Source organism: Scomber japonicus, chromosome 18, assembly GCF_027409825.1.
Source record: "Scomber japonicus isolate fScoJap1 chromosome 18, fScoJap1.pri, whole genome shotgun sequence".
NCBI classification, from domain to species: Eukaryota; Metazoa; Chordata; class Actinopteri; order Scombriformes; family Scombridae; genus Scomber; species Scomber japonicus.
Genome location: NC_070595.1, coordinates 5,941,087 through 5,954,292, shown reverse-complemented (window position 1 = coordinate 5,954,292; position 13,206 = coordinate 5,941,087). Strand labels below are relative to the sequence as shown.

Here is a 13,206-nt window from a genome sequence, read left to right as displayed (position 1 = left end):
GCAGGAGCCGGGGGTAGCTGCATGCCAGCCAGAACAGGTGGTAGCTGCACGTCAGCAGGAGCAGGGTGTAGATACATGCCAACTGGGACCGGGGTAGCTGCACGTAAGTCAGAGCAGGGAGTAGCTGCACCACAGCCGGAACAGGAGATGGTTGCACATCTGTTGTAAAAAGAGGTGGCTGGGGCTCTAGCTGGGGCTTGATCCAGTAGTGAGGTGTCTGGGGCTGAGGCTCTGGCTGGGGCTTGACCTGGCAGCAGGCATGTGCACACATAGGGCCCTAGGGGTGCTTGAGCCCCTGCCCTTTTTGCCTCGTATTAAAAAGTGCCCTCTGTGTGTGTGTGTGTGTGTGTGTGTGTGTGTGTGTGTGTGTGTGTGTGTGTGTGTGTGTGTGTGTGTGTGTGTGTTATTTGTTTGTTTTAAATAACATTAATAAATTCCGGTTAGGGATGTAAAAGAAAAACGGCGGTACAAAGACTGTACCCATTTCTTGTAATACCGGGTTGTTGTGTGTGTTGAACCTGCTGCTCCTCTGTCTGTTGCGGCTCCGCTCAGTCACAGAGCCGCCAGAGAGAGAGCGCGAGAAAGAGAGACAGCGGCAGAGGGAGCGAGAGCGAGAGAGAGAGAGAGAGAGAGAGAGACGGGGGCAACTGAGGAGACGTGACAGTGGAGCAACTTGAACCTGTGAGTTATGGTCTAACTAGTCGCCGTCCACTTATTCATCGTGCTTAAATATGGGTAATATTTCAGAAAAACGCTCTATTTTAGTCAACGTGTCAACTTCTGTTTTTGCTGGACGTCGGAGCACGGCGCATCAAAACAGCACAGAGCAGATCGTGTGGGACAGGAAATCGTGTACAAAATACAAAATAAAACACCGGGTTAATTTTCAAAAGAGAATACACCATGTTTACGGCGGATTTTATTTATTTAATTTTACATTCATTTCCATATTATGTAAAGGACCGAAAAAAAAAATTCGGCAGGCACATTCTGCCCTTTTCTGACTTTGAGCCCCTGCCTCTCTATAATCATGTGCACGTCCCTGCCTGGCAGCGAGATTTCTGGGACCTGGCTCTGGTCCCCCTCATGAAGGTCCGAAGTCCTCCCAGAGCCAGACGGGTTCCTCAAAGGTTTATGTCTGGTGGGTCCATAACTTGGCCCAAGTCTTCTGTCACGGTGAGCAGCGCAGATGGACCCAAAAAGGCAGGCAATCTCTGGACAAAAAGGGCACTTTAATGGCCAATCCAGGAAAAAACAACTCAACAGAAAAACACAGGCCAAATGAACACTGGCAAAATAACATACTGCAAAACTACAAAGTACAAAACACAGTACAAAACATAGTACAAAACACAGAGACTCGGACAAAGACTGAACTGAAAACCAAAACCTACTGTATATAGACATAGGGTAATAACTAACAGGACACAGGTGAGAGAAACAAGACAGATGAAACACATGAGCAATCAACCAAGGCAGGGGAAACACAGGAAGTAAAACTAACAAAATGCACAAGGACAGAACAGGGAATGCTGGGAAAGAGGACGGAAACTGAGAAGGTAGAACCCTTAGGAGTCGATGACAAAGGTAGAGTAAGCGACAGGATCTCTCCGGAGGCCTAGGCAAAGGCAGATGCGGCGACTGGCCCCCATTGGAAGCCGGCGACCCAGACCACTTGTCCACACTGTAGCTGAGACTAAGTGGTTCAGGTGTGGTAGCCGTCGCCAGGGGGTGTTGATCAGACACAGAGGAGGCAGAACTTCCTTTACCATTTATTAAGCGAATGTGTGTGGTTTTTTTACATTCACGCACACAGAAAATCCAAGGAAAATAAACTGATTCATAACTGGTACTATTAACTTCTAAACTCTCATTTGCTCCAAAACTCTTTTCTTCTCCTCCCGGGCCTTTACACTGTTTTTGTCTGCTGCAGAACTAGTCAGCTCTGATTGGCTGCTGCCACTCAACGAGCAGCTGAGAGGAGAGGGAGGGGAGGGGGGGGATATGCTCATGATCACTGCATGATCTCAAGTCTGCACCTCAGAGTCTCTTGAACAGCCGCCCCTACATTCACTGTGAGAATGTACTACTTAAAGAGACACTACATCTGGGTGGGATACTGCTTAGTGATCTTCTGGGATGGCTGGTAATTTAATGAGATGAGCGACTGATCTCTGGTACACTTTATCCTTCACCTGAATGGTAGCTGATCGAATACGGCCATCCGCACTGATGGGGACATCCTTCACCTTGCCGACTGGCCAAAGGGCTCTTGGTAGGGGATGATCAACGATCATGACCACAGTGCCAGGTGTGATGTTCTCAATGTCACCCTGCCACTTCTGGCGGGGCTGCAACGTAGGGAGATACCTCTTGATAAAGTGACTCCAAAACTGATCTGCAAGTACCTGGCTATGCCTCCATCTCCATCTGCTTAGTACTTCAGACGCTGGGTAGATGACTTGAGGTAATGAGGCGTCCAGCCGCCCCATCAAAAGGTAGTTCGGGGTGACAGGGTCCGCGTCGGCAACATCTGAGGAAACATAGCCCAGTGGTTTAGCATTCAAGATGCCCTCTACTTCGATCAGCACGGTCCTCAGTACTTCTTCGGTGAGTGTTTGGGAACCAACTGTGACTTTGAGAGCAGTTTTAACTGAATGCACCTCACGTTCCCAGGCTCCACCGAAATGTGGTGAGTTGGGGGGGTTGTAGCGGAACTGGATCTTCTGCTTGGCTAACTCCATCTGCAGAGTTAGGCTTATGGCAGCGAAGCTCTCCTGTAGCTCTCTGTCTCCGCCACGGAAATTTGTCCCTTGATCTGACAAAATTTCAAAAGGAGTGCCACGCCTGGCTACGAAGCGTCTGAGAGCCATCAGGAATGAATCACTATCCATGGAGTAGAGAAGGTCCAAATGTACACAGCGGGTCGTCAAGCACTTGAGTATCACACCCCATCTCTTCTCAATGCTTCGTCCACGCTTTACCAGGAATGGCCCAAAACAATCTACACCAGTAGAATAAAAGGCTGGTCTCAAGAGGCGGAGCTGTGATGGGGGCAGATCTGCCATTTTTGGTACCTTTGGCCTAGCTCTCCATTTTTGACACTGGGGACACTGGTGTTGATGATGGCGTACTGCTTCCCTGCCTCTGAGGATCCAGAACCACCGTCGGATCTCAGCGAAGACCCTTTCTGGTCCAGAATGACACAGCTTATTGTCATACTGCTGCACAAGAAGTTTTGTTACTGGGTGCTTTGGGTGCAACACTATCGGGTGCACTGTGTCGGAACTAAGACCTTCCACTTGGTGAAGTCGACCTCCTACGCGGATCACTCTCATACTAGAGTCAAACTCTGGGGACAAGGTAATGAGACAACTACCTGATGAGATGGGCTTGCCCGTCTTAAGAGCCTTGTACTCCTCAGGGAAGCAGTCTATTTGAGCCTGTCGCAATATGGTGGTTTCAGCGAGTTGGTAATCGGCAGCAGAGGGACAGTCAGGCAGCTGAGCCATCCCGTCTAGGGATCTGCATTTGGCTTCCCCCAGGTCTTTAAAGGAGGTGTACTGGGTTGCGTCGACTGCAGGAGGGCCACTGGTGGTGAGGCCACAAAACTTAGGTTTGCGGAACTCTTCTGTGTCTCCCTCAATTGTTGGGGCTGGAAGCGTAGGCCAAGACTCCGGGACCTGGTAAAGGAAGGGTGGACCCTGACTCCATCTATTCGGCCTCGCCAGCTCAAGGAGGGTCTTCCCCTGCGTAATGTCATCAGCAGGGTTACTCCCAGAGTCCACATACCTCCAACAATGACCCTCAGTCAGCTCATGAACCTCTGTAATCCTGTTCCCCAAGAACACTTTGAATCTGCACGATTCAGACTGGAGCCACATGAGCACAGATGATGAGTCAGACCACAGGACAGTATTCTTGATTTCCAGGTTGAGCTCATTGTAGAGTAATCTAGACAACTGTGCTCCAGTGAGGGCGGCACAAAGCTCGAGCCTTGGCATTGAGAGGGCACGTTTGGGAGCGACTCAAGATCTGGCCAGCACGAAGGACACCTGAACATTCCCCTGATGGTCCTCAGTACGGAGGTAGGCCACTGACCCATACACAACCTCTGACGCGTCACAGAATATGTGAAGCTCTCTTGTCACCTCACTTCCATCCAGGTCAGGAGTGGTGTAGCACCGTGGTAGCTTGATCTGTGTTAGGTGCTGTAGCTCCCCTTCCCAGGTATTCCAGGCTTGCAATAGGTCAGAGGGCAGCAGGGGATCGTCCCATTCTCGTTCCTTTGCCCAGAGGCATTAGACTAAGACTTTGGCCCTTGTGGTAAAGGGGAGTATGTATCCAATGGGATCATACTGACTTGCGAGAGTCCGATAGATGTTGCGCATCGTCACATCTTGGAGGGGAGACGATCGGTGCTGATACTGAAGAGTGTCTGGTGAACAATGCCAGCTTAATCCAAGAGCATGTTCTTGGGGATCTGCTTGGGACTCTGAAATCCACAACTCTGCGCTCTCTGATTTTGCCTCGGCAGGAAGGTGGCTAACTACTGAAGCAACATTGCTCGCCCACTGCCTTATTTCGAACCCGCCTGATGCCAGTAGTACTCTCATTTGATCCACCAAGTCTCTAGCTTCCTCTGGGGAGGATGTGCTCAGCAGGCAGTTGTCAACATAGAAGTGTTTCTGCACGGCTTGACGAACACGGTCCTCTGGTTCACTGTGGTAGAGCACGTGCCTCTGCAGGGCAAAGGTAGCGCAGCAGGGGCTGCATGTGGTTCCGAATGGGAGGACACACCATTCATAAACATCAGGTGGCTTCTCAGACTGGAGATCTTGCACAAGAACCGCAATAGGGGTTGGTCACTGGGGAGGAGGCGTACCTGGTGGAACATCTGTTTTATGTCCCCACTGATGGCCACAGGGTGTTCCCTAAAACGAACAAGGACCCCTAAGAGTGAGGATCCCAGAGTGGGTCCAGGCAGCAGGTAATTGTTGAGGTTATGGCCCTTATAGCTGAAAGAGCAGTTGAATACAATCCTGTGCTTGCCATGGTGAGATACAATATGGTGGGGCACATACCACGATTCGCTCGAATGCTCGACTTCTTGAGGAGTGAGCTTCTTGGCATAACCAGCTCTTTCCAGTTTATCAATCTCCTGCTTGTAAGTGATGGCCAGCGGAGGGTCCTTGGCAAGCCGACGTTCTGTGCTCCGGAGGTATGACATCACGGCTTCCTTGGGTGCCTGTAGCCTGGGCATATCCTTAGCTCTAAGGAGTGGTGTCGCGTAGCGATGTACGCCATTTATCTCCACCCTAACCGTGCTTCTGTCTAGCATGTCGACTGCTTCCTGATCCTGTTTTGACCTCGTTACCACCTTCTCACTACGAAAGGGTAGGGTGTCCAACTGCCATAACCTCTCTACTTGATAGTACAGATCTGTCTTCGGGGAAGCGGAGGTGAACAGGCACTGAGAGGCTGACAGTTGATCCTGCAGGTGTTTTGAAGGCCCTTGCAAGGTCCAACCTAGGCAAGTTTTAACTGCAGCTGGACCTCCTGGTGGGCCGAGCCGAATTGGCTCGATGGGAACAATTAGCTCTGGGTGGTCTGGGCCGATGAGCAGTGTGGGTTGGACTTTGTGGAGGGAAGGTATTGACAGACCTTCTAGGTGTCTGTATTTCTGCTGCAAAGCTGACAGTGAGTATGTATACGGTGAAGGCATCTTGGATATGAAATTTCTTGTGTGGCTTGTCAGCTGGAGAGATAGAGAAAGAGACAGAGGCCCCATGCACTGTCTTGATGTCTTGGCGCACTGTCCGCAGTTTCAGAGCCTCAGTCGTTCCTCGCAGTCCCAGATGCTGTGCGGCGCTGGAGAGCAGGATGGTGCGCTCTGAGCCATCATCAAGAATAGCATGCGTCTCGAATGCTCTATTCTCTTGATGAAGGGTAACCTTGACGACCTTGAGGAAGACCTTTCCACCACAGCTTGACTGGTCTAGGTACAGAGTCTCTGAGTTAGGGGTGTAGAGGGTGGCACTCTCTGAGGGACTGTCCATGGGCTCTGCTGGACTCCGCTGATTTACATCATGGAGAGAGGACAAGTGCTTTCCTTTGCAGAGGTGACAAGGCTTCTTTAAGTCACAGTCTCTAGCTAAGTGTGATCGGGCACACCTCCAGCATCGCTTGTTCTCTTTAATCCAACTGACAGCCAGACCTCTGGTAAGGGCAGCAAAGTCTGTGCACTGACTCAGGTAATGGGCTACGCTGTCGCAGTAGGGGCAGTGAATCTTAGCTTCGCTTTTTACCTTTGGTGGAGGAGCGGCTGGGGTGGTCTTAACTGGAGGGTGCTCTGCTCCATACATGACGGTGGCTTGTCGAATTAGGGGTCGAGGTTTCTGCTCCTTTCTGGCATGGAAAGCTTGGTCTGTGGGGTCAAATTCCAGACAGTCGGCCTCCAATTGCAGCCATTCTGCAAACTCTAGCAGAGATGTTTTAACTTGGTTGGGGTTCTTCCTGATTTGATGCCTCCTGAATCTTTGTTGCTGTGAGTGAGGTAGTCTATTCAGTAGACGTTTTACATTTGATCCACTGTGCAGCTCCTCCACACCATGATCCTTTAGGGATTTTAGCATGCCTACTATAGCCTGGACACGCAGTGAGAAGTCATCCAGAGCCCGCTCATCTCCTGCACAAATGGGGGCAAGTTCTCCAGGGTCTCAATTTCCTTTAGGACAAACTGATAGGGCCGCCCATACCTTCGGTCTAGTGCCTGTAATGCATTGGTATAAGGGGTGGAGGACTCAGCATGGGCAAGAACAAGCCAATGTGCATTTGGGGTTTTAACGTGCTTCAGCATGAAGCTGGCAGACTGGTTGAATGGTGTTGTACGGTTAAATGGAGGTGGTGATGGATACAGTTGTCTACTCGGCTGGTAGTTTGGCTTGGGGCTAGGCTGCTCTTCTGCGGCTAAGGGGGGAGAGTGTTGAGCTAGGGCCTGGGTATCCTCAAGTCTTTGAGGGGAACGGCAATCATCGAGGGCTGGCTGCATTCTGCTTCCTGACTTTTGGAGGTGTGCCCAAGGTGACTGTTGCCGTGATGCTGCTCTTGAGGAACGGGCAGAGCTCTGGGGAGTGGTTCTTAGCAGGACCTGTTCTAGTAGCTCTGTCTGACGCTTTGCCGTTTCACTCTGTTGTTTCGCTGTTTCACTTTGCTGCTTCGCCATCTCAACGATCTGCTGCATAAGGTTGGCAGAGGGGCTTGACGGGCCTGGGCTCTCATACAAGGATGGGAGGCTGCTTGACAGTCGTACTTCATGCCGGAGAGAAGATGTTGCTGGTTGCTGTTTTGCATCTCCATAATCAACCTCATAGTCTTGGAGGTGAGAAGGTCTGCAGGTTGTCCTCTGAGGGCGAGGGCTGGGGGTTGTTCTGCCTGGATCACTTTTTTTGGGGGTTGCCATGATAACAACTCTATCCGGCTCGAATTTTGTAGCTGAGACTAAGTGGTTCAGGTGTGGTAGTCGTCACCAAGGGGTGTTGATCAGACACAGAGGAGGCAGAACTTCCTTTACCATTTATTAAGCGAATGTGTGTGGTTTTTTTACATTCACGCACACAGAAAGTCCAAGGAAGATTCATGACTGGTACTATTAACTTCTAAACTCTCATTTGCTCCAAAACTCTTTTCTTCTCCTCCGGGGCCTTCACACTGTTTTTGTCTGCTGCAGAACTAGTCAGCTCTGATTGGCTGCTGCCACTCACGAGCAGCTGAGAGGAGAGGGAGGGGAGGGGGGGATATGCTCATGATCGCTGCATGATCTCAAGTCTGCACCTCAGAGTCTCTTGAACACACACACTAGGCCGAAGAGGATAAGGGAGTTGGACCACCAGGAGCTCAGGTGCCAGTGGTGGCTGCTCATCAGCAGCTGTAGAGGCAGAGGCTGAGAGTAGCTGCTCGTCAGCAGCTGTAGAGGCAGAGGCCGAGAGTAGCTGCTCGTCAGCAGCTGTAGAGGCAGAGGCCAAGAGTCGCTGCTCGACAGCAGGGGCAGAGGGTAGCCGCTTGTCGGCAGGGGCAGAGGGTAGCCACTCGTCAGCAGAGGCAGAGGCCGGAGCCTGGGGTTGCTGCTCGTCAGCAGGAACAGAAGCAAGGGGTTGCTGTACGCCAGCAGGAATAGGGGGTAGCTGCATGCCAGCCGGAGCAGGGGGTAGCTTTACGCGAGCAGGAACAGGGAGTAACTGCACGCCAGCAGAAACAAGGAGTAGCTGCACCCCAGCAGTCTGGGACCTGGTTCTGGTCCCCCTCATGAAGCTCCGAGGTCGTCCCAGAGCCAGGCGGGTTCCCCAGAACAGGTTTTTGTCTGTTGGGTCCATAACTTGGCCCGAACCACAGCAGGATGTGAAATATACGCTATTGAAATAAACCTCTTATGATATAATGTAAATTAAAAAAACATATGTACTACTATTAAGAAAATTAATTAAATAATCAGTTGCTAAAAAGACCAAAATAAATTGAATCAATTAATTGTGAAAAAATTCAACTGACTTTTAATGACTGCAATACAATAAGGTGGTTTTGTCACCAACCCAACCTCCTCATTTCTGCCTCAATGTCTGCCTACATTCTAAGAATAGTTTATAGGGGGAAAAAGTGGAGAATGGGTTCTTTTTTGAGCAATTCATTTTTTGCTATCTAGGTATGTAGTATAGTAGCTAAGATCTAAACTAACTTTTAGATCTTAAAACATCCTTTTATAGAAATATTTCTTGTCAACCATGTATATGTGTGTGTACATTTCTTTAGTCTCAAACATTATTGGTGGGAATGTGACACTTAGAGCCAGATGTGATAGAGCATTAAGAAAGCATGAGGAGCTACATGCATAAATATATGTACATAAAACTCTAATGGTACACTGAGGAGGTGCTCTGTTCTGTAGCTGATGGACGGTCAATTCAATTATATACAGTTAAATAACAAGCACTGCAAATTATGAATGTATGAATCATGACACTCAGAATGTCATGATGTATACGGTAGATAACTCATTAATGTCATATCTAGGACACATTCACTGTATATGATAATACAGCCAAACTGTGACACATAACATATTTTAACATGTGCTCTTTTATACGAAAATTTTTAAATGAACAATATTTATGAAATATAATTTCACTTTCATGCTCTTGTGCTGCTGATTACAAAAAAGTAATGTATTACTTATACTTGATAAAGAGGTGGAAGCCAGAAAAAAGCATGGAGTGATGATGTTAAAAAAAAGAAAAGAAAAGAAAAAAGGAGAAGACCTGGCTGCAATAAATGAAGCAGTGAATACTGTGTCCCCTGAGGGTTGGACAGTGGCACAAGTAAAACCATAAACCAGACAAAAATAGGCAAACAGGAGAAAGACAAGGAGCACCAGATCTGACAGCTCAGGATGAGAGACTGGCAGCAATTATTGGACAGTTATCATAAAGAGGAATTGTTCAAGGAATGAGGGAGAATGTGATGATATCCACCAACAACTGTAATTTCTTGTATCTTTTGTAATTAACAAGTGCAATTCAATCAAAACAAACTTTTATTTAAATGAAAATAGCATTGCTGCTTGCAAAGGTGAATTGGTTAGGCTAAGAATATAATTTGTAAGCCCAGATGATGCAATAGAAAACATTAAGTAGAGATTTCTGTGTGTACACACTGAATGAAGCCCATTGTCTGCAGTCCTTGAAAAAATTCTGCCATTTCTTATAAGTGAAAGAGAAATGGAGTGCAAGGTTTGAGGTTTACAGTTAACAAAGGGGCTTCCTGGAAATGGAGAGAGGTGGTACTGTATTTACTTTCACTTTCATTGTGACACTAGTGTAGCTTGTGGGAGTGGTCTGGTGCATAGAGAAGCTTTTAAGGAGCTGCAGTAGACACACTCTGAACTTTACTTCAGCTGCAGCATCAACTCTGCATTCTTAAACCTAAACATGGACGGCAACTATTACAACCCAAACATGACTAGGAACTTTGGTAAGTCACAGTACAATTATTGTATGTTGGTATAACATGTTGGTATAACAGTGATCACTGCTGAATCAGAACATATGATATAGTTGTATGAAGACAGACTAAAGGCTCATTTATGCTCAACGTTAAATACGGACAGGCACGTGCACACATAGGGCCCTAGGGGTGCTTGAGCCCCTGCCCTTTTTGCCTCGTATTAAAAAGTGCCCTTTGTGTGTGTGTGTGTGTGTGTGTGTGTGTGTGTGTGTGTGTGTGTGTGTGTGTGTGTTTTAAATAACATTAATAAATTCCTGTTAGGGTTGTAAAAAAAAAAACACAAAAACTCCACGGTATTCTACCGTACCCATTTCTTGTAATACGGGGTTGTTGTGTGTGTTGAGCCGCTGCTCCTCTGTCCATTGCGGCTCCGCTCGGTCACAGAGCCGAGAGAGAGAGAGAGAGAGAGAGAGAGAGAGAGAGAGGCAGCTGCCCCATGGATAACTGAGGAGACGTGACAGTGGAGCAACTTGAACCTGTGAGTTATGGTCTAACTAGTCTCCGTCCAGTTATTCAACGTGCTTAAATATGAATAATATTTCAGAAAAACGCTCTATTTTAGTCAATGTGTCACCTTGTATTTTTGCCAGACGTCAAAGTAGCACAGAGCAGATCGTGCGGGACAGGAAATCGTGTACAAAATACAAAATAAAACACCGGGTTAATTTTCAAAATAAAATGCACCGTGTTCACGGCGGATCATATTTCCCTCACTACAGGTCTGAAGTACAAGTCCGAGCAGGGACGTGCACATGATTATAGAGGGGCAGGTGTTCAAACTCAGAAAAGGGCAGCTGCATGCCAATTTTTTTCCCGATCCTTTACACAATATGGAAAGTAATGTAAAATTAAAAAATAAAGTGCTAATAGAAAGCTAACTACTTAGCTGTGTGTCCTGTGTAGGTGAAAGTGATATGAAATTGCCATTTCTTTTGTGTCAACAAATTATTGTAAATATGAGTTCATTCACATTATCAAAGTCACAATAAACTTTATATCTAAACCTCGGACTGTACAACAAAATGCATATTTCTCCCTAGAAATGTCATCAAACCCCATTTTAATGCAGAAACTATCTGAAAATATTACACTTTACACTGAGAATTAAATGAATGCCAGACACTTTATTTGTTTTCGAGAAAAACTTGATTGTCACATGACAAGAATGCAGTCCTATAGAAAAGAATAGAATGTAGCCATCTCACTATTTATGAGCACAAATTGTGAGATGGCTACATTTTATATTGTGGACCAGCGTAGCTGTGATATGTTTTTCTGTGAGACTGGGTTGTGACTTGTGAGACTGGGTTGTTATTTGTCTTTCAATGCAGATGAATGGATTTTCTTTAAGTAGTAAAGTACAAATGACTTCTGAGAATATATACAACCTGATTTACACAAATGTTACTCAGTGTTACATATTGTTCAACACAGGATCTGAAGGAAACAATAATACGGAGCTGAGGATTGTGATGGTGGGGAAGACTGGAATTGGAAAGAGTGCCACTGGAAACACCATTCTGGGAAGACAGTGCTTTGAATCAAAGTTCAGTGCTAAGTCTATGACTGTAGACTGTTCTAAGGGCAGGGGTGAGGTGTTTGGACAACAGGTTGCTGTAATCGACACTCCGGGCCTGTTTGACACCAGGTTTGGCATGGATAGAACAACTAAAGACCTAACCCAGTGCATCAGTTACGCTTCTCCTGGACCCCATGTCTTCCTGGTGGTCATTAGACTGGGAAGATACACTGAAGAAGAAATGAAGACGGTGCAGAAAATTCAAGAAATCTTTGGCCAGGCTGCAGACAGATACAGCATGGTGCTCTTTACTGGTGGTGATGAACTAGATACCACTATTGAGGAGTTCTTGGGTGAAAGTTCAGACCTGCAGGAACTTGTATCCAGATGTAATAGACAGTATCATGTCTTCAATAATAAGCTGAAGGATCGTACTCAGGTCACTGAGCTGCTCCAGAAGATCAGAAATATAGTCCAGAAGAACGGAGGAAGTCACTACACCAACGAGATGTTCAAAGAGGCTGAGAGGGCAGTTGAGGAGCAGAAACAGCGCATCCTCAAAGAAAAAGAAGAAGAAATACGTAGAGAACAAGAGAAACTAGAGAAAAAACTGCAGGAAAAATATGAAAAAGAGATGGAGAAAATGAAGAAGGAACTCCAGGCTGAGCTAGAGAAGCAGAAGAAAGAGAGAGAGGAGGAAAGGAAGAGGGAGAGGGAGGAGAGGAAGAGGGAGATGGAGGAGATGAAGGAGGAGAGGAAGAGGGAGAAGGAGGAGATGAAAGAGGAGAGAAAGAGGGAGAAGGAGGACATGAGGGAGGACAGGAAGAGGGAGAGGGAGGAGATGATGGAGGAGAGGAAGTGGGAGAGGGAGGAGAAGAAGAGGGAGAGGGAGGAGATGATGGAGGAGAGGAAGTGGGAGAGGGAGGAGAGCAAGAGAGACAGAGAGGAGAGACAAAGGGAGATAGACCTGATGAATAAACTACAGGAGAAACGTGACAGAGAACTCAAAGAGGAAAGCATTGTGTTGCAAAGCAAGTATCAGACAAAGGCCAGAGAAGAAGCTGAGGATTCTAATCCTGTGTATCATCTGGCAAAAGCTGGTCAAGCAGTGGTTGATGTTGGCAAACACGTAGTTGGAGGAATTGCAAGCGTGGGCAAGGCAATTTGGAGTATCTTCAAATGAGTGTTTCCATATTCAGGTAGTTCATCTAGAGAGGAATCTCCAGAAGTCTCTACACACTCATTGATCTAAATGAATGATTCATTGTATTTGTTGAGGTAGAACTCTACTGTAGATTAATAAGGCTAAGTCATCATATCACAGCTCTCATGTCTTCTTTTGCTTTTCACATGTATTTTTGAAAATGTTCTTAAGAGATATTTAGTGCAGGTTAACATTTGATAGTATTAAACACTGTCATTCAAATATTTGGTTATATTCTACTTGAACCACTGAACTTGATGTTTTGTGTTCTGTAGAATCCATGAATAGAAGTTCACACTCCTCTGATGGGTGATTACTTTTGATGTGGTGCCACCTAGTGGGTGTAAAATGAACATTGCCATCAGTATATTTTTATTTCTTCTCTGTGGTCACTCTGGTTTACTTGTATATATTATAACTTTTATTC

General features: G+C 46.8%; 2 protein-coding genes across 2 annotated transcripts in view; both read left to right on the top strand.

Annotated features, from left to right (window-relative positions):
* Positions 1-542: 542 nt before the first annotated feature.
* Positions 543-13,206, top strand: part of LOC128379506 (uncharacterized) — a 388,452-nt gene continuing 375,788 nt past the window's right edge. The window contains exon 1 of the mRNA XM_053339143.1: positions 543-557. The gene's annotated coding sequence lies outside the window, so the exon portion shown is untranslated. The remainder of the gene's footprint in view (positions 558-13,206) is intronic.
* On the top strand, positions 9,981-13,067 carry LOC128378662 (GTPase IMAP family member 9-like). The gene is made up of 3 exons (XM_053338227.1): positions 9,981-10,023; positions 11,491-12,481; positions 13,055-13,067. Exons 1-3 carry the CDS (start codon positions 9,981-9,983, stop codon positions 13,065-13,067), a joined length of 1,047 nt encoding a protein of 348 aa, XP_053194202.1.